This window comes from Daphnia pulicaria, chromosome 8 (assembly GCF_021234035.1).
Source record: "Daphnia pulicaria isolate SC F1-1A chromosome 8, SC_F0-13Bv2, whole genome shotgun sequence".
Classification (NCBI taxonomy): Eukaryota; Metazoa; Arthropoda; class Branchiopoda; order Diplostraca; family Daphniidae; genus Daphnia; species Daphnia pulicaria.
Genome location: NC_060920.1, coordinates 1892665 through 1918818, shown reverse-complemented (window position 1 = coordinate 1918818; position 26154 = coordinate 1892665). Strand labels below are relative to the sequence as shown.

Sequence of the window (26154 nt, the reverse complement as noted above, 5' to 3'; positions counted from 1 at the left end):
AAAGCTCACTGCGGAATCCCAGCATGATTGCAAACGTAGTATATAGACTGCTAAAGGCCTCATTTTTTTCGATTAGCTCTTTTCTAATAAGTATTTCTTTCAACTGCATTTTCCTGCCCATCAAACATTTTCACTCACTTATTGTAGTTGGCAGCTTAATTATTTGTCGCCGGCTTCCAGACTTCTTGACGGTTCTTGTGAGTACGTGATTATATTTCTAATAGCTTTAAGAAAGGTGGCATTGCAATGCAGTTGATCGAATTTGCTTTTAGTTGTCTTGATTTTGGCCAGGCCAAAACGTCAGAACGTTCCAATCGACGTACCGTACGTCGTTTATGCATCGTGAATTATTACGTACTGTACGTCACTTACGTAATAATTCACTGACTCCAAACTGTCAGTTAGTTTTGGACAAGTTTTGGAGGTAAGAAACACGGTTTTCGATGATTTTAGACTCCGTTGTAGGTTTGCACATGCTGTATATCGATCCATGTAAAACGTATCAACGTGAAAATATTGTTTTATTCACGCTGTAGTCGGGATAGGATATCAGGCTGCATCATCCGACAATTTCATCGTCAAGCAGATCCAGCTGGAAGGCAGTCCACCATTTGCTTGCTGTTCCCGTCCCGATCATTGGTGATGCCTGATGCTGGAAGCCAATTGAAAAATCTACCGGGAATCGACCGAAATTGAGGTAAGCCAACAAATTGATATCTCTTCGCGCACATCATTAGATCCATACAATCGCTTCTAATAATTTTTGTTTTACTCGGCCATTGATTAGTTCACTAAATCCACATAGATCTCACCCCAATCCCACTACAATCACCACCCCTTGACATAGAAAGTAGTGAAATGGACTTAATGCGAAAATGAAGGCTGAAATGAAATGCTGTCTAAGGTCTAATCATGATGTCATTTTGATGAGATCGCGTCATGCTCAAGGGTTATTTATGTTAAATTTAGTTTATATTCTCAAAACACACTTTACTGAGGGTGAATGTGGGCTCTGCTTCCTCTTTCATTTCAACGCCATAACAATTCTAGTTTTGCTGCGATCTGTAACCCCGTATAGAAACAATTATTTCGCCGAAAATAGTCATAAAAGATAGCGTCAGTCCAATCGACAAGAATATATAAATGCACCGATCAAATATTTCAGGGAAAGAGGCAAAAGTTTCTTTTTCTTATCTCCACTATGGGGAATATAAAATTCGAAAATATCTCTTCTTTTTATTTTTCTTCCGTAAGTGACAGCTATCTTTTTTTTCGTGGGTTCATCATTTCCTAGACAAAATATGATTTTGTTTAAATTTCCATAGTATTGATGTTGTGGGCCTTTATTGCAAATTGCAAGTTGCACTTTCCCGTCCTTTGAAAATCATTTCTGATTGCATCCCTTAGGTAAACACTTGCCTAGTAAAGTTGAACAATTTAAAAAGTCCTTTCGTGTCTTAATATAACAACACAAGTTTTACCTCAGCGTAAATGTTTCTTGATCTCGGTGTAATCTAATTGATGCATACTGCGATGCGCAACGAGAATTTGGAAAGGAATCGAGTCTTTTTCGTAGTGTCGTATACAGTCCCTTCTCGTTAGTGGTCTGTGTCATTACAAGAAATGTATAGCGAAGTTCCTCTAGTGGATTTAAATTTTAACTTGCTCGAAATAGAATATTTAGAAATCCGCGTATTTCTAAAAATAGTTTATAGACTATTTTTAGGTTTTGTTATTAACAATTGTTTTTTATAAAATGCCGAGTTCATGTAAAGCCTCTGTAAATTTTTCGAGAATGTGGCCCAGATATGGAATAGGTCCGAACTCCAATTATTGACCGATGTGGCAACGGTAGCGTGGCCGAGCGGTCTAAGGCGCTGGTTTAAGGCACCAGTCTCCTCGGAGGCGCGAGTTCGAATCTCGCCGCTGCCAATACGTTTTTTCTTCTTCTATGTGTTAATATATTTCGCATTATGAGTCCTTACAAACCATACACACACGGTTTTAACAATTTATTTGGACTGTTGCCCAAGAGAAATAACAAATGTGGTTCAACTTCCTTGCAGATTGGTACTGTATCTTGAGCGGGAACTAATTCCAGGGAATGCAGAATCTGATGACTGCAGGTGATTGAGTATGTTGATTTAGGTTTTTGCCAAATTAATTAAAAAGAGAAAAAGGTGTCGATTGGTTCAAAGCATTCAATATCGCGCTGATGAATCCAAATGTTATTTACAACTTTTCCCTTTCGATTTTTTTATGGTCATTCCACCCCCTATTAGCACATTTCGAACATACTATGCTTTTTCTTCTCCCGGTTTTCTCCTTATGTCTAATCGATATCTATTGTTTTTCAAAAAGCCAAGGTGGCATCTAAATCAACTTGTTGCAGTATCTGTTTATGCAAATAGCTTTTAGATAGTAGAATGGTGGTGATCTAAGTAATACAGCACAGCGATCTTTCTCCTGCTGCATGGCCATTTTCTCACGCCAGAGTGGGCCTAAATATTAGGGTCTCAGACATATATTTCAAACTGATTTTCGAGCTAACTGTTTCCTTGATTTAAAGAAGGCTTAAAGTGGGCCGCGCAACATCGATCAGATTTTTCGCGGATTTATGTAATTTTTCGTAAAATTACATGGGTTCAGCTATTGCAGTTTCTTTGTCTTTTATTGCCATCTACATTTTGATAACTTAGCAGATACTCTCTCGTCGTGCCGTCCTATTGTCTTCTCCGAGGTCCTCTCCAAATTTGCGGTTTTCAAAACCGAAATTCTTCGCAATTCTGACACATGTTGATTGAAATCTTTTTTTTATCTCTCTTTCAGATGCGTAGGGCATGAACGGCAACACCTTCTTCCTTGTCTGCAGATGCACAACTGTGGGAACACTGGGGACTGACGGAGGAGATGGGCAAGCCTCAACAGAAGTGCATACAAACGTCTACCACTACCAATGGAATCAAGGTTAGTGCGCAAACCACACCTTGATGACGTCTTCAATTACCTGATTTTTTTCAAGTTAAACTTCCAGTTATTAGTTGACATAAACCTAGCCTGCCCTTTTTTTAAAATTTTGCTGTAACTTAAACACATCGTATGATACTTAATATCTACTCGGTGAGATATTGGGGCTGATTGGGGCATCGATTGCAACGATTTTGGCATGCAGTGCAACTCGAATTTTTCCTGCCAGCAAATTTGTATAACCTACTTGTGCAGTAATGAATCGGAAACACAAGTGACACCTTGTTCAAAATGTTTTATTCCCAATCCAAATTTCAAAGAAACATCCACCATTCAGTTCTAAGAATAGCCTTACCTAGTTATACTTCACGGAGGTTAAAAAAAAAAGTTAACTGGGTTATTATTGCCAGGGAATAATGGGTAAAAATTGGTCGTCGTTAAAAATCGAAATCAGTTTTCTTGCTTTGATCGGTAAAAAGTTAATGAGTGATGTCTTTCTCGAGTAGGTGGCCAACAAAATTAAAATAGATAATGTGTGCCTAAATCATGAATCGATCCTTCCAGCAGTGCTAGTCTGATTTGGTCGCCACTAGCCAGATCCATAGCGGATTCGAGCGGATTGCAGCGCAAATGAGTTACGCCCTTGAGTTCCGAACCCTTGTCCCACCCTTGTCCAATCCGCCGTTGGACAAGGGCGGAGACGCCAAGTCCGGAGTCGCCCCAGTTGCTCCAGTCGCTCCCACTGTCGCTCTTCAAGCCCCAGTCCAGAACACTCACGAGGTTGCCGCTACCAAGGCGGAATTATCGCCGTTAAATTCGCCGCCGCCAAGGCCGGCCGTGCTTAGCGCCAAGTCTTTGGCTACGGAGCTGCTCCTTTTTCTTACCCCGGCTATGATGCCGTTTCCCCATACGCCTACTCGGTTGCCGCTCCGGCCGTCTACGCCGCCCCTGCCATGCCCGTCCGTTAGGCCACTTTGACCAAGGTTATTCACACCCGTGGCCGCGCAGTCTCTTACCGCGTCGACTAAATTTGTGTGAAATAGCATCTCAAACTTTTTCGTATTCCTTTTCTTATATGGTATCAAAAGCCAATTCACTCTATACAGCGTTAAATAATTCAAGCAATATTTCTGGATCTTGCTTAATAATATAGAATAACGATCTTTGTTGGTTGTCCTCTATATTAATGTGTAGACCAAAAAAATTTTGAAGTGTCCGATTTCACATATTCGATGGGTTGATTAAAATAATTCTTCGATTGTTTTCTCAGTTGGTTCATCCCCTTTTTCTGCCAATGTTTAACGCTGCCAGTTGCAGCCCACCTACCGACACCAACGCTTTTCATGATCGTTGGCATGAAAATGAAAGGTTTGAGCAGCCGAGGTTTGGTCGGGATGAGAAACACGACACTGACATGTAGTGATTCTCGTTAACTAGTTAGGGCATAGTTAACTGTTAACTAGTTAGGGCATACACGTACGATTTTATAGCCTCATTGTTCAAACCCAACTATAAGGACAAACAGCAAAACGTTGTTGCCGTGGTAAATCGTGAATGAGCAAATTGACAATGTCGATCAAATTTTCATTGGAATAATGTAAGGACAAATAAAGCAGGGCGTTCCAGCCGTTGTTGTCACGGCCGTCGATTTCGATATCTATTTCGATCAAGAGTTGGACTATATCGATCAAATTGTCATTGGATTAATATTGACACAGAAAGAGAAGGGCATTCTCCCCATCGTCGTTCTTACAGTTGACTTGGATGTCATGTCGGCTTAGCAAATCGACAATGTCCAACAGGTGTTCCCTGCTGGACGACTTCTGATCCCGATGTCATAGAAAATATAGAATTGTGAACAGTTTTCGACCGTATAATACGAATCGTTACGTATAGCTTTTTCAGGGTTATGAGTGTTCTCAATATATACGCATATCTTTACGGAAGTTGGCAACCGCGAAACCTAAACAGGTTGCACAGCACCGCCCAGCACGAAACCAACCTGAACAGAATTCTGTCCCCACCATAGGCCTATGTTCCGCTGTAGTGACGACTCTGTTGCTGATTCTTAATCAAAAGGAAACTTTGCTCCATCATACATTTTAGGACTGTTGGAACTATACTAGTAATGCTATTACGCGTTTAAATTGACAATTTCACGTCCCTTATGTTATTGACATATAATTTCGGCTGCTTATTTATGAGGTAATCCTGTCAATCAAAGTGTAAAAACTTGCACAATGAATCCGATGATCCGTTAAATATATAAACAGATAAACAGTCCTTTCACGGATTTATTAACTTGGAATTTTCAAAAATCACAGTTTTTTATGGTGATTTCATTTCACTAATTTGATTAGTATCAAATGATTTCTGAATATTACTTGACAACTCTTATTCCTCTAAGCGCTTTTAAGTCTACATAAAACCTCTTTGAAATTTAAAATTTACAGAGTAAGACCTGCTATTGCTATTGCTGCTATTGCAATTAATGTATTGCAGCGTTTATAGATCAATTCAAAAGCTGTGTGTTAATATAATTGAATAAGGTAAAACGTAGAGTATGACATTAATAATAATTTTGAAAAAAACTAATAGTAATTGTGGGATGAAATCCATTTATTTATATTGTGAGATAAGAATTAAGAAGATAAGATGAACGACTCCAAACTTGCTCAGCTATCCCCATTGCAACGCACCGCCAGAACTGTGATCGACTCATTTAAGGATAAAATCCCCCGTCAAAGTAAATTGAGCCACTGACATGGAGGTGGCCAGGACCATCCCCCAACAGCGACAGCAACTTCTTTGACGGGTTCATCGACCAAAATCCCTTTGGATTGTCACAATGAGGGAGCATCATCACAAGTTTAGAGTTACACATGACAGACATTCATTACCAGGCAAAAAAAAAAAAACAAAAAAAAAACTTCAATTCAATTCCTCGTACACTTTTCGACACTCTCGCAATTTTCCCGATAGGAGAAAATTTCCTTGCCCTATGTCCTGAACTGTAACAAACGGACAAGAGTTCTGGGCTCGTTTCTTCACATTTCGACTGGTCCGAAAGAAAACTGCGACATCAACGGGTAGATCTTCTATTATTTCTTCGGCAGCAGAGTTGCGATCGATGGCGCTTCCTGACGATATCACCACTCTGATCTGGTCTGGCGTATTCTGAGGACTCGAAACTTTGATGTTCACTTTGTACTTTTCTTTTAGCTTGTTTACATTTTGACCTCCCCTACCCAGGATGCGACCAAAATGGATCCCTTGGATGTTTGTCAGTTGGACCGTGTGTCCCAGATCAGTTTTGACAACTTGGTCGCGGATGATGAATAAGTTTTCCGGTGTATTGACTTCTAGTCGTTCAACAGGTGAAGGAACGGGAGTAGGAATAACAAAGTCAACCGTGGACGAATTCTCGACTTGAGCTCCCGTGTCGCTGTGAGGGACATTCGTGATCGGATAGACGGTGTAACCCTCAATGGGTCTGCCTTTGTATCGTACGTCTGTACAAGTGAAAACCGGAGCCGCAGCAAAGGGTTCTTGTACATTTTCTTCGTTGAATGACTGGATGTGTTGGTCGTTCGAATCAAAAACCGATGCTTGGTAAGTAGAGAGACGTAGATGTTCAATTTGTAGCCGAAGGTCAGTAATAATAGATTGGCTTTCGTCGAGATCAATTTGTGTAGATTTTAATTCGTTTGAGATCTCTTCATGATCCAGCCGCAGACGTCGGAATTGTTCGTGAACTTGTATACGAAGAGCGTTTTCTTCTTCGGCTTGCTTTACGGCTGTATCGGCACGCTCTGTCTCGCTCTCAAGGTAGCCGGATAGCGCTTCATATTCACTGTGCAGTTGTGATACATACTGAACGACTAAGTCTGCTTTCTCCGCAACTGTCTTTTCCATGCTCAGTTTTTCTTCGATGATCCAATCCCGCTCTGTCTCAACTTGGAGAAGTCTGTTCTCTAACCAGAGTTGATTCATCATATGTTCTTTCCGTTCTTCATACCTCCCATCCGTTATTGCGTTGCGGACTGGCCCCCGGGTCACTTTTCTTCTCAATCCTGTTGGAACATTTGAAAGATCGTAGATCAAATAATCTTGAGTAAGTTGTAGACAATCAACGTCCGCTGCGACACCTTTGCTGATCACCAAGGATGACGTGGGTGAATCAGCAACGTCGTGGACGGACAGTTCTACGGAGAGCAGAGGAGCAACTGGTTCAGCAGGATGGATGTGGGTGAACTCAGTCATCGCTGTAGTGTTGTCCTCATCAGTGACTTCGGTTTGGGTTCCAACGGGCGTGGTGGCTATAGAAGACGAAACGATTCGACTCTGCTGCGCCTCAAGTTCCATTTGAGAAATTTTCATTCTGCAGTCGAGAAGTTCAACATTCAAATCGGTCATCTCCTCCTCGTGGATGTGCGTCTCCAACTCAAACGTTTCCTTCGATGTAAGATAAAGGGCGGCCAAAAGCACGAAGTCTTCTTTGCTTTTGCTCAAATCGTCCTGGAGCTTCATCACTTGGATCATCAGGTCGTTTCTTTCCAAAGTGATGTTCGCCTTTTCTGATTGATACTCGGCCAATAAGGCAGCAGCGTCGCCATCACCGGTAAGATCTTGAATGGGATGAACCGCTCTGCTGGCCTCTGCTGGAACGGCGGCTGGTGTTTGGTTTAAATCACTTCGGTCGACTTCTTGATCTTCGGTGCTTTTTTCTTCGTTAGTGATGTTCGACTCATCACTGTGTTGTAAAACGGGAGTCTGAATATTTTCGCATTCTTTTGGTAATGGAACATTAACATCTTCAGTAGTCGCGGCAATTGGATCCACCGATGGAAACTCCTTACGTCGGGAAATAAATTCATTTTCTTGAATCGGCGGAGAAGAAATCAAGACGATGTTGGGCGACCTCCTCTTCTCCTTCGGCATCCGACCTCCATTGAAAACTCGCTTCAAAAACTTCATAAAACCCATTGTCAAGGCGGAATCTCAAAATACTTCAAACTAATTCAAACTCTCTGAATCACTGTGGAAATAAGTTTGTTGACTTTCAGAGGGAAAAGAAACTGTGAAATTTCAATGACTTTCTACTGGCTAGTGGTCCTCTTTTATATTACATTGAGCCACTCGGTTTGGTTGGCAACAGTAGATTGGCAGATTCAATTGCGCTTTACTAATATAATTTTGAATTTTTTTACATTATATTTAATGTTTTCCGGTACATTTGATATTTTCGCACATTTTACAAATATAATTAAATGTCATTTACAATTACACGATGCTACATTATCGATATTATTGACTTTGGGAGGGGGGAGAGGCGAAAGGTAAAATGCGGAAATTCAAATTGCAGAATTGCGCAATTGGGGTGGTGAAATTACGAACTTCGTTGCATTTCGTTTGCATATTTTTGCATAGCAACAAACATTTTTTCTCAGGTTTTTCCATTTCAATTTTTCATTTTCAATTCAATTTTTTCATTCCTCAAGTCAGAACTATATTCAAGATGGAAATTTCCAGCCATCTGAAATCCATAAGAAAAACAATCTTTGATAAAATAAACATTTTTATTGCTAACAGAAAATCAAATTTAAACCAATAAAAAATAATTTCTACCAAATGCTTACTTTTATTGCTTTTTCGGGTGGTAAATTTACGCTGACGCAATTCGCAGTTATTTAAGCGTCAACAAAGCGGTTTATTATTAGAAGGGAAGGAAGCGAACAACCGTTTTTTTCACGTATGTTATTAGGCCTATGTAGCAAGGAAAGTACCTTTGATATTTTTTATGTCATTCAAATAATATGTGTCGTGAGAAAAAAACAGAAATAAACAAAGGTTGAAATCTATATAGCCTTCCAAAAAAGCGAAAGCAAAGAGACAATTTTTTATTGCAATCATAAAATTAGATTAAAGAATAGAAATATAGATTTGGAAGTTTAAAAATCATTGTATTGTTGCACTTGCCAAAATTATGTTCATCAGCCAACTAAAGCAAAAGGTGAAAAACTCATGATAGTGAATTAATTCAAAATGTGTTTCCAGTAAAAAAATAAAGTTAGTTTTCCCCACACCAATTACAGGTTAAAATTTAATAGAGAAAAGAAGAGGATGAGATAGTTCATTTTTAAATTTTTCGTAGAGATTCTAGTCGCCCAAAAATTAGACCTAATTTCCCGGAGAAATTTTCTTGTTGGGATTCTAATTCTAGTAGCCCCAAAAAACAGTTATGTAGTTTCTAGTTTCCGATCGCCGCCGCCATTAATTCAAACAAAACTAGTTGTCTGCTAGTCGCCAAAAACGGTTTTCTAGTTCCTGTCGCCACCGCTACGAATTTGAATGCACTGATTCAAACACACGTAGAGCCACTGGAGACTTTTACAGGGAACTGTAAATGAATTTCGATTACTTTTCAATTTCGATTACTTTTCCTAATTCAAATGGTAACTATGGTTTATTTCCATGGCATCTTTAATTTCTAGTTGTTCTTTTACCTTTCTGCAAAGAAATAAAGAAATTAATATTTCTGGAGCTGAAGGGGATTGGCACAGACCCAAAAGGGGAAAGAGACAACCTAATAGCGAAAAAAGCCCACCCTTCCGTATTCTAGGTCACGAAATATATTTATTGCAATCATTAATACACAGTTCAAGTTTCGCAAATGCAACCGTTGTTAATCAACAATTGAGTTATTTCCAAAACGTTGGCACCTTTGTACTGCATTGCCCCCATCACTGTCCTTGCAATGGGCGTCAATCCCGTGTCGGGTCAATAATTTCACGATGGCGATCAAATTATCTTTCGGGTAGTTGGCACACAAAATTAAAAGGGCGTTGGATCCGTTCAATGTTCTGCTGTTCAAATCGATGCCTTTCTCAATGAGCAACTGGACAATGTCAATCAAATGCTCATTGGCGTAATAGCGACACAGCAGCATTAAAGCGTTCCAGCCGTCCTTGTTCTTCCCGTTGACGTCGATTCCGTGCTGAATCAACAATTGGACGACGTCGACAAGATTGTCATTGAGATAATACTGACACACGGTCAAAAGAGCGTTCCAGCCTTCGTGATTTCTGATCTTCAAGTCGATCCCGTGCTCAATCAACAGTTGAATGATGGCCACCAGGTCGTCCCTGCTGTAGTACTGGCACAGGTATCTGAGAGCGTCGTTCCCGTAATTATTTCTGTAGTTGACGTCGATAGAGTAACGACACCATTCAAAATATAAATCAACCTTTTTTGACCTTTTTTTTTTTACCCAAGGCGCCCGATCCCCCTTTTGAAAGAAATTGTATTTTCTTTTTTAAAAAAAGTGGGCGTGTTTTAATCGACATGGTGCAGCTCTAACAGTACTCCTGGAATTACTGTAACCCTTTATTTCTTTTATTAAACATTTCTTGGCCAAATGCTCAGTATGTCTTATCATTCCTTTTCGGCAGACAAAGCCAAACGTCATTAAATTCCGTTCCCGCCTGTACTCGTCGATTGCGTGTTTGTGTGTCAGGGATTATATAGAGAAGCCTTTCATAATAACAAAGACGAGCCCCTGATCGTTACGCAAGAAGAGAAAGTCATTGCGCGCGCGCGCACAGAAAAACGGAAGAAAACAAACCCCCTGACAAATGAATGGAAAAGGCATGGAGGAGAAAGAAAAAAAGGAATTCATTGGCGGCCATTTTAAATTGTTGTCTTTATTTGATATGTGTCCTTTTTTAAAAAAAATTGCCCTTTTTCCTAAATCACATTCTCTAGAGAAATCTACCAAAATTGGGGTGTGTGAGCGTGGTTCAAGACTCTGGAATATTCCATTTTCTAGGGTTAAACTGCTGTATTAACCTGTAAATTTACAATATAGAAATGGGGGAATTTCCCGTGACACCTTTGATCGTAACGGCAAAAGACAATAGCTTTCTAGCTGATGCGAGTTTCACATTTTCATTCAGCACGAATGAGCACCAACCACGTTATATTACCCTCAATACTCGACTACTAGCCTCGGGCTTCCCCCCCTACATTGCCTCTCTACTCTCCATCATCACGTAGGCCCAAAATGGAATGGGAACCCAAGTGGGGAGTTTCGGTACATCTGCACTTTGCACGTCTAGTCGTCTACAGTTTCTAGCTAGACCGTACACACACACACACACAGTTACAGCTGGCACTGGACTGAAGAAGCACGCTGGTTTTGTTTTATCCCCTCGAAACTTTTCTCCTAGTTTTTTTGATTCGCCCATTGGATTGTGACTTTGTGAAATTTTTCGACAGTGATTTAATTTGCATACGGCCAATTTTTGTGTTGTTTATTTTTAAATCGATATTCCTTTCGTACACTTTTTTTGGAAAATTCGACCTGAATTTTGTGTTTCTGTGAGAAGAAGATAGCTTTCTATTTCCAGCGGCTTTTCACCCATTATATCACTGAATAGTGCATTCACTCTTGTTGGATTATCTGCATAATTTCGGTAAGTTTTCAATAGACTTGTGAAATAGTGTTCTCAAAATTTGTGCTGAAATTCGGTGTTTTGTGAACGAGTTTATTTTTCGAGATTCTAAATGTGCGGCCATTTTTTTTTAAACAAAATCCTATGGGCTCATGAAAGATAGGACGAAAAGGAATTTGAAAGGAGGACGTGGTCCCTAGTTGGACTGCGGTCCCTCTTCTCCTCCCATTTCCGATGTTCTTCTCTATTTTTTCGGATTCTTAACTATAGGATGAAGGAACATTCCCATTCATATTTGTTTACCATTTTCAAAGTTGCACATTACCCCCAGTTTTGCCAAGTTAAGAAATATTTTGTGATTCTACCCTAAAGATTCTTGATTCGACTTAAAATATTTCGAATTAAAAATTTTTATTTTAAATGTTTTTATAGATAATTCTATTCGAATAGAATAGAAAATGTACATTTAGTTTTGATAGGAAGTCCCAAAATAATAGCTAACAACAAAAGGGTGAACACCTCATCGATCGTTTTTCGTTCGATAAACTACGTTGTTGTCCGTCGTTGTCCCACTATTGATTATTGATACTACTGTACTAACCTACTACGGCTTACGTTACGCCTTTCTATTTATAGCGCCGTCATTAAAAAAATAAATTTTATTTCCAATTTTAGGTTAAGCTGAAAATGTCATTGCACCTACGATCCACTCTACAACGAGCTCTACTTCTAGCCAACCAAACAGGCACTGCCCAAAAAGCCGCATTGTGCAATGTTCCTCCGTCGCCCAAGTACAAACCGATGCCAGATGTATCCAAATTTGAAAACAACATCGTTACATCGCCGTACGGCGAATGCGAGTTCCATGACATGACGATGGTCCAGAAAGTTTTCGAGAGCGCCAGTCGCTGGCCGAATAAAATCGCAATGGTATCAATCTTATCTCCGCTGTCGTTTTAATGACACATTGCTCATGACACGTTTTTACTGATCAGTTGTTTACGATTTGGATTTACAGGAATGCGGAATAACTGGACGCAAGTACACCTACGAAATGATGCGCCAGTTGATCCGCCGTTTTGGAAGCGCATTGACTCGCATGGGATACAAGAAAGACGAAGTCTTTGGCATCATTTCGCCAAATATTCCGGAATTCCCCATCGTATTGTACGGAGCCTCTGGTGCTGGGATGCCCGTCTCCTTGGTCAACCCCACTTTCACTGCCGGTATATAAACGAATGTTTCATAATAGCCTGTGACTGATGGATGCCAAAGATTAACCAACTAATTTTCTTGTGTTGTTCCACAGAGGAAATGGCTCGTCAGTTGTCTGCTGTCGGAGCCACGGCTCTATTTGGCGTCGCTCCAATGGCCGAGACCCTGAAACAAGTTGCCGGACTCTGTCCAGCTATTCGACACGTCATTCTATTGGGTCCTCCTCAGGAAGGCGCCGTCTGTTTCCAACAAATGGCCCAAGACTCTGGAGATCTTTTCAACGAAACCCCCGATGTATGATAATAACCTAATCTAGGGTACCGGGAATTTTAATCATTAACACTTTGATTCACATCACAGATTAATGTCAAGGAAGATGTCTTCTTGCTTCCTCATTCTAGCGGAACATCCGGTAAGGATTGTAAAGTCCATGTCATTTTGTAACCTCGATTTTTTAAACTAATAAAATTCAATTTTATTGCAATAGGATTGCCCAAGAGTGTCATGCTGACCCACTTCAACATGACTTCAAACGTGATGCAATTTTTGCAACCTGGAGGCACCAATCACCAATTTGCTACGACCAACTACCAGGACACGTACGTTTGTTTACTTCCTTTCTTTCACACGTACGGCATCACGATTATATTGAATACGGGCATCCAAACTGGCGCCAAGTTGGTTACACTGCCACAATTTGACGTGCAGAGCTACTTTAAAGCCATTGATGATCATAAGGTATGTATATTTAAATCATTCCAACCACCAAGAGACGCCGGGATTGAAATTAATGCTTTGATTTGATTGCACATTACAGCCAACTGCGATGCATATTGTTCCACCTCTAGCATCTCTTCTGATCCAATATCCAGGTCTGAAACTGGAATCTTTCAGCCGGGCGCACACAGTGTTCTGTGGTGCGGCTCCTCTGAGCGCACAAACTACAGTCGAAATGCTTGAACGTCTAAACGTTCCCAATTTGAGTTTCCAAGAAGGTACGCAATTTTAAATGGTTTGCCAAATCAAATTTATTAACGTCGTTATTCATTTAAAAAATTCATTCAAAGGTTATGGCCTATCGGAAACTTCTCCGGGAATTATGATGTCTCCACTCGGAAATGTCAAACTTGGATCTTGTGGTTCTCCCATTCCTTGGACAAGAGCCAAAATTGTGGACCTCGAGATCGGCGATCACGCTCTAGGGCCTTATCAACGAGGCGAACTTTATGCCGCTGGACCTCAAGTGATGAAAGGATATCTGAACAACCCCAAAGCCACCGAGGAAATGATTGACGAAGAAGGTTGGCTTCGCACCGGAGATGTCGCCTACTACGACGAAGGCGGCAACTTCTACATCGTCGATCGCCTCAAGGAACTCATCAAAGTGAAAGGATTCCAGGTAATTTTGACTTTTGTTAATGGTTAAAATAGAAGAATTGAACTAACGGAAAATTCTGATCTCTTTCAGGTTGCTCCGGCTGAACTTGAAGACATTCTGGCTTCCCATCCGGCTGTAGCTGAAGCTGCTGTTATTGGAATCCCTGACGAGCAAGCAGGTGAACTTCCTCGAGCTTACGTCGTCAAGAAACCGGGGATGGAGTCGGTCAGCGATGTTGAAATCCGGGCATTCGTCGACTCCAAGGTCTCGTCCCACAAGCAAATTAAAGGAGGCATCGAGTTCCGCTCTGCCATTCCCAAAAATAATATGGGCAAGATTCTGCGTCGTATACTGAGAGATCAATTTGCCGAAAAGAACAAGTAAATTAGATCAATTGCTCAATAACAACAGCAGAAACAATTTTTCAAGTTTTATAATATATGTTACGCAATATCCATTCCGTTTGATTCCAGAAAAATAACTGCAGCTCTTAATCATCACTTTCGTTTTACAAACAGGGTCTATGTTTTTTTTTTTAATCATCGCATAGATTTTTAAACGCTATTAGATCTTTAATGACGTTCAGTAATAATCTTGACTCAAATACTCGATGAGTAGTAATCTCGATGTAAATAGAAAAAAGAAATGGCTGAGCAACTAGAAATTTTCTTCTGTTAACATTTGAGAGAATATGCTCGAGATCAAAATCAATATTTGAACTTTGAAAGGAAAAACATGGGGTTTGTAATAACCTTTATAGATAAAATATTTTAGGATTCAATGAAGTGCTGTAACACCAAAATGGAAAATAAACTGCTGTTTACGTATTCAAGAAAATAATTTTTTAAATTATTATGAACTAGCATGGAATTGAACGTAGAAAGAAGTGTCATTGAGTCGACGTGTTTTGAAATGAGATATAAAGTTTGGTAGCAAATGGAAAGGTTATCGTGTCAAATTGTCAATAATTGTATTAAGTTTGTAACCACACTCGATTAAAAAATCACTAACAAGAAGCAAATACCTTATATTACAAGATATCAAATTTCACCCCAATCTTTTTTCCTTACTGCAAAAATGTTAATTCATATACAGTTATAAACCGAAAGTTGACCTACATTTCAATATACACATAACACCTAGAGCTGTGTTCTTATTCTGTAGTCAATAGTCAAAACATCGGAGGTCCAGCAAGTCGTCGCCGAAGTTTTGGGTCTGCCGGCGAATCGGGTCGTCTGCCGAGTCAAGCGAATGGGCGGCGGGTTCGGCGGTAAAGAGACTCGATCGGCCGTGCTGGCTGCTCCGGCCGCCGTGGCCTCCTACCGGCTTCAACAGCCCGTCCGTTGCATGCTGAACAGTGACGAGGACAGCATGATGAGCACAGGAATCCGCCATCCGTTTCTGGCCAAATACAAAGTCGGATTCGATTCGACCGGCTGGCTGACGGCCCTCGACGTCCAACTCTTTTCCAACGGCGACAACACCATGGACCTTTCCCGCGGCATCATGGAGAGGGCCGTCTTCCACATCGACAACGCCTACCGCATTGAGAATCTCCGCTGTCACGGAATCGTCTGCCGGACCAACTTGCCGTCCAACACGGCCTTCCGCGGTTTCGGCGGCCCTCAAGGCATGGCCGTCGTCGAAAACGTCATGGTAGACGTGGCCTCTTACCTGGGCCTGGATCCCACGGCCGTCCGATCGCTCAACCTGTACCGAGAGGGCGACAGCACCCACTACAACCAACGGCTGGACTACTGCACGCTGGATCGCTGCTGGAACGAGTGCCAAGCTCTGGCTGGCCTGAAAGACCGCCGGAAGGAAATTGAAAGTTTCAATCGACTCCACCGATTCAAGAAGCGCGGACTGGCCATCATTCCCACCAAGTTCGGCATCGCTTTCACGGCCCTGTTTCTCAACCAAGCCGGAGCTCTGGTGCACGTCTACAAAGACGGATCGGTGTTGTTGACCCATGGAGGGACCGAAATGGGCCAGGGATTGCACACGAAAATGCTCCAAGTGGCCAGCCGAGCGCTCAACATTCCCGTCGATTTGATTTTCATTTCGGAGACGTCGACGGACAAAGTGCCCAACACGTCGCCCACGGCAGCCAGCGCTGGATCTGACCTCAACGGCATGGCTGTTCTTGTACGTTGTGATGAGATTATTATTGGCCGTTATTTATAATGCAATTTCATTCATTCCTTTTTTATTCGATCGTAGAATGCTTGTCAAATTCTGGTGGATCGACTAGCGCCCATCCGCAAATCCCATCCGGACGGAAGTTGGCAAGAGTGGATCATGCAAGCTTATTTCCAGCGCATCAGTCTCTCAACAACTGGCTTCTACAATTTTTAGTTTTTTTAATTTTTAAATTGATAGTTAACTATTCATTTTTTTGAATTGTCAAGGACTCCTGGCATTGGCTACGATTTCGCCACCAACAGCGGGTCTCCTTTCCGGTATTTTAGTTTCGGCGCAGCTTGTTCCGTCGTTGAAGTCGATTGTCTGACGGGCAACCACAGGGTATTGAGGACGGATATAGTCATGGATCTTGGTGAAAGTTTTAATCCGGCCATCGATATCGGTATGAATAAATGATTTAATTCGATTTAATTAGACGTCATAAAAGTAAATATGATTGACTACGTCCAGGCCAAGTCGAGGGAGGATTCGTTCAAGGACTGGGTTTGTTCACTCTAGAAGAACCGCTCTTCTCGCCAGCCAACGGCCAAGTCATCACGCGTGGGCCGTCTAATTACAAAATTCCTTCCGCTGATGACATTCCGGAAGAGTTTAACGTCTCTCTTCTTCGAGGCTGTCCCAATCCGCATGCTGTTTACTCTTCTAAAGTATAAGATTCAATTTCTTTTATTCATTTACGATGGATTATATACATCATAATCTTTGGTTTTGACAGGCTGTTGGAGAGCCACCTTTATTCTTGACATCCAGCGTGTTTTTCGCTATCAAAGACGCCATCCATTCGGCCAGAACTGAATTCGGATTAACCGGAAACTTCTCAATCAATTCGCCCGCCACGGCCGAACGCATTCGAATGGCCTGCAAAGACCACCTCATTCAGATGGTTTATAAATTAACATTTTCTTTTTGGATTCTGTGTTGTTTTGCTATGGCCGAGTTGCTTAATTTCAAAATTTTTTGTTTTACAATTTTATAGGTTTCGAAGCCTGAACCGGGTACATTTTTGCCGTGGGCAGCATCGGTCTAGTTTGCTTTTAATAGATAAAAAAGCTATAGAATATTCAGATCGATGCTTGTTTGATCCAGACATTTTGTTCGTGCAACCATCAGATTTTTTTTAAACTACATATTCGTTGAAAATTTATGAAATTAATATACGGAAACTTGGAAAATGTTTATTGAACTTTATTGATTCAGTAACTACTTTTGAACGAACACTTCCATCCATCCTCATTCATAAGGGGTTGAGTTCGTAAATTCAATAAAGACATTTCCATTATTAATTCCGTATTCATTCGTGTAGCTGAAATATTGAGCTTCAAAAAAAGGAGAAAAAAAAACGGAAAAAAATTTGGTCGCGCAGGTGACACGATCTCGCCTAATTGTGTTAGACGCCGGAACCCGGTGGAAGGGGTTGGCGCTACGGCACAACCGTCCAGCACTCTACCAAATGAGCTACGGGACCTTATGATAATAACACTTTTTTTTAACTATTTATATTATACGATAAAAATAATTTATCTTTTCTTTAAAAAAGAGGAAAAGAGTCTCTGATTGATTTTGAAATCCAACAGCCTATTCAACGCGTGGTACTACATACACCGGGGGCCGTGTGTTGTGCTTATGTGTTAGTTATATTTCCTTGTTATTAAGTGTTCTCCGACCCCATCCGTTTCCGTTCTACTCAACATCCCCCCCCCCTTTCCTCTTGTGTTTGAGTTGGAGTTTATTTTGATTTCTATTTCGGGATTGGGGGCGCCCCTAGGAGGAGAAGAGCCCCCACAAGAGCCGGAGAAAGTTATGCGCCGCGCTGGAACCCGCTGGAACCCAAGAAGAAGAAGAAAAATCTCTGCGCCTCTATGTGCATCACTGCTCGAAGACGGATGACTTTGACGCCATCCACTTGATATTTATTATCCAACAGCGTCCTCAATATGAACTGTGTATGCGTGCTGCACATGCAGAATCAGCTTTAAACAAAACTTAATTTTATTTTTATTTTCTTCAACAGTTCGTCGTAGGTTTTTTGCGTCTGATGTCATTTATCCGCCAGAAAGAAAAAAATTGGGAACCAACCACACCCAGTCCCAGCGTGATATTTCCGTACGGCCCGGCACTCACGCATTGGCTGGGCCAAATTAAGTCGAGAGAGACACGGGGGAGTGAGGATTGAGGAGGGTGGCGACGAAAGGAAAGAAGAATAAAAAACCAACAATCAAAATCTCCCGACGTCCAGACTCCGTGACAGTCGGGGAGGATCTGGCCGCTCTCTCTCGGGCCGGCACCGCTTCTGCATGGCCGCCCCTGATGATGCCCGCGCGCGACGCCGCAAGGAACGGAAGAAGAAGAAGAAATAAAAAGCTTGACACGATCTATTAATTAATAGTAGACGAACCGCCGAGAGAGATGCACGAGAATTTTTGACGTGCTGCATTCCCATTCTCTCTCTCGACTCTCGAGGGAAAATTCGGCTGATGCCCTGGCACGAAATGTAGTGCATTGGTCGCATTCATCCGCGTCTATACGTTCAAAGTATGCATTACAGCAAATATACTATGTATACTTGATATATGTACGATCAACTTTCGAAGCCTGTGACTATAACACGATTATAGAACAAGATGCTGCTGGATGGGATGATTCCGCATTCCCAGCAAGATTTTTTCTGTACATGTTCCGGTGTACAGAATGGTTCTTGGGTTAATCTATGTTCGGAATCTATAACTAAATGGCTGAATCTATAACTGAAAATCTAATAACTGAAATCTATAACGGGAATGGTTCTTAATCTTTATCTAATCAAAGACCTAGTAGGCTAGTAGCCTCTACATTCTTTTCGACCACAGCAGTCAAAATTGATATCCTATTCGTGATTGATTTTTTACACTGGGAGCCTAAATGTTATGTGGAATGCAAACAAGTCAGCGTCGACGACCTTTCTTCTTTTAACACTTATTCTTGCGACCCCATGCAATCATCAATAACCTCATTTTCCCTTTTTTCATCTCTCTCTAAATGTACAGTATATTTTCTTGTGTGTTGCTTACTTCTTTGCCCCCTCCCTTCTTTGTGGCCGGCTCATAACCGTAGAGACAAGGGGACGAAAATTTAAAAAAAAACGGAGCTGTATAATAATTCAATTGATAAAACATTGTATCCCAGCAGCCACCACCGAAAGCAGTTAGAGAGGACTATATATATATCTTCTTTTTTTTATTGGACTAGGGAGAAAAAGGTTTATGGGTGAAAAGAGCCAGCGCACGATGGGGACCATGGGACATGGCGGTGGGAGGAGATCGGCCGGCCGGCGCCAGGAGACGGAAAAATGTGTCCGACTATAGGCCCAACCCCGGCGGCGCCATTCACCATCAACGGAAACAACCCAGCAGTAGCATTCACCCGCAATACTACCTCAGCACAGGCTCATATTTATTTATTTATTTTTTTTTGGGGGAGGGGGGGCTTTTTGCTTATTTGTTAGCATATTTGATTCAGATAATGCGCAAATAATTAATTGCTGTGGTGAAAGAGAGCGAGCGAGCGGTATCTGCTTTATTAAACTGTTTGTACTCTTTGGTGTCAGTGTTGTGGACTTTGTCGGTGGATGTTGTTGCTGGGCCGTGCGGCGGCGACGCTCCACGACGTCACTCCATTGTCCGCCGAGTCTTCATCAGCCGCTCGGGGGAGAGGCTCTATTGTTGTGTGAAATTGGCCTTCTAATCGTGGAATAGTGACCAACTTTCTTGGGTTAGCGCACGCCGACTTCGATATTAATACGTATTATCGTGTATTATATATAGGCCTACCAGTCATGGAGCAGCGGGTCTGCATGGGCGCTGCTGGCCTATCCAAGTATACATCATAGACGCGAAGGGGGGAAGTGAGAAAGAGGAGAAAGACATATCGTATTACGGAGATATTATAAAGAGAGGTCGTAGATTTTCGCGGCTGCTCCTGCTCTTTTCGGGTTGCTGTTGTTAATGGCTTTCGATTGAGCGCACGACAGCTATAGCTTAATGCTGCCAGCCAAAAAATCTCGAAAAAAATAAATAGAGAAATAATCATGTATAATAACAAGGCTCGTGCTGCAGCAGCGCCCTTTTGGCGCCGTCGCTTATTACGACAAGTCCCGGCCGCGCTGTAGAGAGAGAAGGAGAGAGAGAAGAAATTGACGTCATCGCGACTCAACGAATGTTGAAGGCGATCAGTTTTGTTCTATTTAAGGGCGATTATCTTTTTTCGGGTAATAGAGCTCGTCTCTCTTTGATTATTCTCTTCATGCTGCTCATTAATTCATTTTGATTGGCCCTAGCTGCTATGGCAATGAGATTCCTCCGCGGTTACGAAACGAGTTTACGCGTAACGAGAAACCAAGGCTACACATGCACAGTGCGTGAATCCCGTGTTTCGAGGTCTCGCTCTCGGTAGCTATTCTATGCTAACGCTCGTGTTGCTGCGATCTAGGGTGTCACAGTGCACCGAACGTAAACGAATTTAGTAAGTGGTTTACTCGAGGGTTTACTTTCTAATTGATTCTGAAACAAATGAAACGTAGCAGACAAGATATTGAATGGCCACGTGGCCAAGCCCATCAAAGGAAAATGTCATGCATAATAATGCCATCTAAATGTATAATCTTAAATCGCAATGATATATACTATACTAGAGCGTCTAGAGAATTTGAAATCTGAATGGGCAATGGCCAATGGGGTTGTTCTTTTACGAACAACGACGAACAATCATGTTAGTATTTGCCAATGAATACGAATTATTACACTCATGCTTTCACACAAAGAGGTCTATTTTACTCGAATTTGTACATCTGAATTAATAGCCTACTTCTACTTCAACACCCCAAATACATTAAGTTCTTAGCCCTATACAATATATACGCATATATATAGTCAAGTAAAAATCACATTCTCAGTTGAAGTCGTCATCAAGTATTACTGACGGTGACGGGTCGCATTATAATGCCAACTTGATCCAATTCCGTGACATTTTTTCAGGTTTTATCTGTGAAAAAATATTTTTGTAGGTATTGTTACATATCATTGCACAAAATTTATATTCAAATATGGAAAATGATCTCATGCTGAATTCATGTTTGTGAGTGTCGTGGGTGTTCTAAACGTGCTTATAAGAACGTATAAAGAACCAATGATATCATATGTACGCGATTAAACTGTAATTGTATTCCTGTATACGTGTCATAAAGTGTAACCAAATCATTTCTAGGATTGCGCGGTTGCTGGACGTCAACTGCGCAATGGTCGGGTATTATAAGATGGCTTTAACTGGTTAGTTAAAGTCATACCTATTTTCACCTAGCAACCTCTCGGCTGCATTTTTCTTCTCTCTCTACATTTTGCTCCTTCGTATAGCATTGTGTTTTATGCGCAGCGTGTAACAGGCTGTGTACTGTGTACGATACACAGCTGTGTATCGTAGCCAGTTTGGCGCTGCGCATAAAACGCAATGCTAAATTCACGAAGGAGTATTTGCAGTCATTTGCAGGACAAAAAAGTATTTGTAGGAACCGACATGCATGTTCTGCAAATTTTTTTACATCACGAAACCAGACTGATGGTAGTGTAACACGGGCTACTTCTACAATCACCCACACATCTGTTAATAAATTTGGATCAAAAGTTGCAGCTTGTCCAGGGTTTACTGATTATATTTGATTTTAAATTTGAATATTTAATAACAACCAGTTTGATTTGACAGTGATATGACAATCAAGGTGAAAGTATTTTTGAGCAGCAATAAGGCCAAATAAAATGTTCTCACTGGACAAACTGCACCCATTCTCAATGTCAACCAGGATCCTAAATCAGAGTTTTTGGTAAGTTTATATTATCTCAACATTCCTTGTTATTTTTTGTAGTAGTAGTTATTGTGAGTACTTCTAAGCAAATTGTTGTAAATCTTTTGTATGTAAAGTTTATTTCTTGTTGTAGATTTCCATTTGTTGCTGGTTTACTTGTGGCAAGGTTCTAGCGACCGCTTCTAAGGCTGGTGATATCCTCGTTTGGGATATGCAGACTAAAATTGTGGTCAACTCGTTTCAACACGAGAAAAAGTCGCAAAAAAATCTGCAATATGGCATGGAACCCATCCATGACCACTCAAAAGGAGATTGCATTTTGCGACTGCAAGGGTTACCTTGGCTTGTTGGAAAATGTTACGGCTCAGGCGGAGGGCAAGGCGAATAAGCAAAGTGCAAAAGTGGCCATCTCATTGACGGCTATTGCTGGAGATGACGACGCAGAAATATCCATCAGCCAGATAAAGAAAGATACTGGATTCCCCACCAACGCAGTAGACGGCCAAGATGTTTTCACAGGATTTCAGTCGTATTCTATGGGTATAGCTCATCATTTGTCTTGTTATTATTTTGAATAGTATCTTTAAAATATGCAAATATTTTGTTCTCAGATTTTGATGTCTTGGACGACGGAGCGTCTAAGATTAGCAGCAGACCTTCAAGTCCTTTAGCCGGCCATTCCAGACGCCCTTATCAATCCTCCAGTAAAAAACGAGATCCATTTCAACCAGGGTCATCACCAGTTCATTTGAATCACCGGTATATGGTCTGGAACAATGTCGGAATCGTGAAATGTTTCGGAGAAGAAGGTGACCAAAGTGCCAGCAGCATCGAAGTCGAGTTCCACGACTCGTCCATCCACCATGGACTGCACATACCCAACACACTGGGTCACACTATGGCCTCACTTTCCAGCCAGTCTCTGCTCTTGGCCGGTCCGGCACAGGAAGATAGCCCCAGTCGGATTGTCTGTGTCAACTTTGCTGCCTGGGATGGACACAAAGAGTGGGCGACCACCTTGCCACTCGGGGAAGATGCTCTAGCCTTTTCCGCCGGCGATGCCTGGGTGGCAGTGGCCACCTCCAGGAATTTGCTTCGACTCTTTTCAAATTCTGGGCTCCAGCGTGCCATGATTTCTCTCCCTGGACCTATACTCTGCCTGGCCGGCCACGGTTCCAAACTCTTTATGGCTTATCATTCTTCAGTGGGTTAGTGCCATTGTGGCTTGATTTTAAAAAGAGAATTAATTTAATTCACAACTTAACCCCACAGGCATGTTTAGCGAACAATCTATCGGCTATGCACTGGTGGGCATCGACAGGAAATCTCCGATTGGTTACGAATGGCTGGTCAATCCGCAAACTCTTCCCCTCGGCCCGGAGTGTGACTTATCGTGGGCCGGATTCAGTGACGAAGGAACGCTGGCCACGATGGACAGCAGCGAAGTGCAACTTCGATCCGGCATGTGGATGCCTCTGCTGGACACGAGGCAGAACGTCAAGGGTAAATCCGACCACTACTTTCTGATCGGATTGAGCGAGCTGGAGAAATGCGTCCGTTGCGTGCTGTGCAAGGGCGCCCGCTACCCTCCCACCTTGCCACGCCCCAACATGTCCTTGCTGGACGTCAGACTGCCGCTGTGTGACGGCGCCAATGAGAAAACTCAGCTGGAAGAAGCCCTGATTCAGTCGACGCTGCAAATCCAGCTGACTGGCACCTTGGACCAGACGGGATTTGACGTGGATGACCCCAGGAATAAGGCCGACCGCCTGTCCAAGGAATCGTTGATGAAGATGTTCGCCGTCAGTCACCCGCCCATGTTCGTGTTGTTGTTGTTCAAGCCAATGCTGATGATCTATTCCTCTACCTTTTGCAGCTGGCCTGTCAGGCCGAGAGGGAGGTCCGAACGGTGGAAGTGGCCGAATGGATGCCTTGCGAGCAATTGCTCCAGCTGGCCGTCAAGTACGCAACGCGAGCCAGGAAACGCCAGCTGGCCAACCGACTGACGGAGATGGCCGAGCAGCTAGTCAGAGATCGTGAAGCCGAAGAAACTTTGTTGATGGAACCAACACGAACTTCATATCTCTCATCAAATGCTTCTAATAATACTTTAGACGATGACAGGTATTTAATTAAAAACAAAATCTATTACTTAATGGGATTCGTTGGTAATTTTTTCTAATGCTTGTTTTTCATCAGGGATATGTTTATTTCTACTCCACCTGTTTTCAAGATCGAAGGTAAACCAAATGAAATGACTTAAATCATTGATCATTTGATTTAATTGATTCTTTGTATTTTCAACCTACAATTCAGGTATAATTACGAATCATTTTTACGTTTAAGGAAAGTTTCGGTTCTTCATTTTTATTCTTCTGTGATGGCTAGGTGGAAACAATATGTGTGCACGGAAAGTGTGCTCAAGAAGAGATCAAAAGTGAGAAATCAAGCCCACGCCGAAATCGTCTTCATCGATCCATCGGCAGCTCTGGAGGTGGATGGCGTCCGAGGCTTCTTCTCGGCCAAAGATATCGCATCCGGCCGGAACGTTTTCGGACCCATCGTCCACGACGAGGAAGTCTTCGCTTCAAAACGGGTCACCTGCTGCGGCCAGGTGATCGCCTGCGTGGTGGCCGACAATCTGGCGCTGGCACAGCGGGCCAGCCGGCTCGTCCGAGTGACTTACAGTCCGTCTGATGGTCCAGCCATCTTCACCATTCAAGACGCCATCAAGAACAATTCCTTCTACCAAGGCCACAGCCGTGAAATCATCCAGGGAGACGTCAAGGCCGGATTCCGGAATGCCCAGCACGTCCTGGATGGGTGGTCAGGAGCATTTCTAATTGGAGACGCAATCGGTATTGGTCGTGCCAAAAGGTGAGGACGGAGAGATGGACATCACCAGTTCCACTCAGAATCCATCGGACTCAAAAGCTATTGTCAGTATAGCGTTCTACATGCAAATTATCGTAACAGAATTTCACTATTTAACTTCACATTCATAAACTACTGTATACAATTTAAGTATTATATCCAAAACTTCGGAAATATTTGCCTTCTTCTGTAATTAAACATTGCCAGTTGAGAATGTACTAAAATCTACAATTATTTTTACTCTAATTTTAAAAATTAAAAGATATTTGTTAGTATTATCCGGTAAGCGGTCGAGTACGATTGCTTCATTCTTCTTCTCGGAAAAAGCTTGGGCGTTGCAAAAGGTGACACATTTGACTAAATTGGAGTCGATGAAGACATTCGATTTTGATCTTATCTTGACTCATTACCGTTATCACACAGCTGAGCCATGGAAGAAAAATCGGCGTCTCTTCAATCCGGCATTCAAAGTTCAAGTTCTCAGCAGCTTCATGGACGCATTTAACAAGAGTGTTTACACGACGAACTTAACAGCCCACTAGCTTTCTGCTAAGTGAAAGTAAAATGAGCAATGATTTCACGTCATACGTGTATTCGGTGTTTAGCGATTTATTGGTGCCAACTCATTTTTTAGCGTAGTTTTGCTGTAACAGCTGTAACGTATTTTTGTCCAACCATTTATAATCCTATTTTCATTTAATTTTTTTTTTTAAATAATAAAAATAAAAAGTGTCAAAGATTTTTATTCCGCAATTTTAAAAAGTCCGATTAATATTGAAGGGATGAAAGAAAACTTTAATATACTGGATTCTACTTGAAGATAGTATAATATTAGTATTATACCGGTTTAAAGGAATGGATGAGCTAAAACATTCGAAAGTTTCCCCTTAAACAATATTTAATAATCTGCTCAGACAATTTTCTATGCATATTTTCCATGATAAGTTAGATATAGTATACACAACCGCCTGTTTCGTTATTTATAAAGCAAAGAGATGAAGGGAACCACAATTTACGTTTAACTTATAGGACTCATAGAAAAATGCAGAAAAGGAAACACCTTTGACACAATAGAAAGTAAAGGCTAGACTAAATCTAAGACTTTCTGACTTTCTCTTGGATTGAATTAGATAGATCGTCGCAACTCGCAAAAGAAATATATTATACGCCGGAATATAGCCAGTATAGCCTATAGAGTAGTTCAAATTGAAAAATGTGAAAGGTGTTTAACA

General features: G+C 41.7%; 4 protein-coding genes and 1 non-coding gene across 7 annotated transcripts in view; all 5 read left to right on the top strand.

The window, feature by feature from the left end:
• LOC124312357 (collagen alpha-1(I) chain-like) overlaps positions 1–26154 on the top strand; it is a 1404094-nt gene that overhangs the window by 141390 nt on the left and 1236550 nt on the right. The gene's annotated exons all lie outside the window — the stretch shown is intronic.
• Positions 1851–1932, top strand: Trnal-aag. The gene has a single exon. It is a non-coding gene; the product is annotated as a tRNA-Leu (tRNA).
• On the top strand, positions 11033–14850 carry LOC124312337 (probable 4-coumarate--CoA ligase 3). Its single transcript, XM_046776822.1, has 9 exons — positions 11033–11441; positions 12096–12350; positions 12439–12646; positions 12730–12929; positions 12996–13047; positions 13123–13373; positions 13453–13630; positions 13703–14034; positions 14104–14850. Exons 2-9 carry the CDS (start codon positions 12108–12110, stop codon positions 14395–14397), a joined length of 1758 nt encoding a protein of 585 aa, XP_046632778.1. The 5' UTR covers positions 11033–11441; positions 12096–12107; the 3' UTR covers positions 14398–14850.
• On the top strand, positions 15197–17245 carry LOC124310731 (xanthine dehydrogenase/oxidase-like). The gene is made up of 6 exons (XM_046774686.1): positions 15197–16161; positions 16237–16364; positions 16425–16600; positions 16669–16865; positions 16934–17101; positions 17195–17245. The coding sequence occupies exons 1-6, from the start codon at positions 15265–15267 to the stop codon at positions 17243–17245; spliced, it is 1617 nt and encodes a 538-aa protein (XP_046630642.1). The 5' UTR covers positions 15197–15264.
• On the top strand, positions 21716–25621 carry LOC124312338 (WD repeat and HMG-box DNA-binding protein 1-like). Of its 3 annotated transcripts, none has more exons than XR_006910473.1 (9): positions 21716–21886; positions 21949–22066; positions 22182–22588; positions 22660–23256; positions 23321–23850; positions 23925–24172; positions 24248–24288; positions 24437–25266; positions 25346–25621. XR_006910473.1 is itself a non-coding variant. In XM_046776823.1 (8 exons), exons 3-8 carry the CDS (start codon positions 22324–22326, stop codon positions 24487–24489), a joined length of 1734 nt encoding a protein of 577 aa, XP_046632779.1. In that variant the 5' UTR covers positions 21716–21886; positions 21949–22066; positions 22182–22323; the 3' UTR covers positions 24490–25315. The 3 variants fall into 3 exon arrangements, 1 of the variants encoding a protein (XP_046632779.1); XR_006910475.1 differs by having other exon boundaries at positions 24248–24364; XM_046776823.1 differs by lacking the exon at positions 25346–25621 and having other exon boundaries at positions 24437–25315.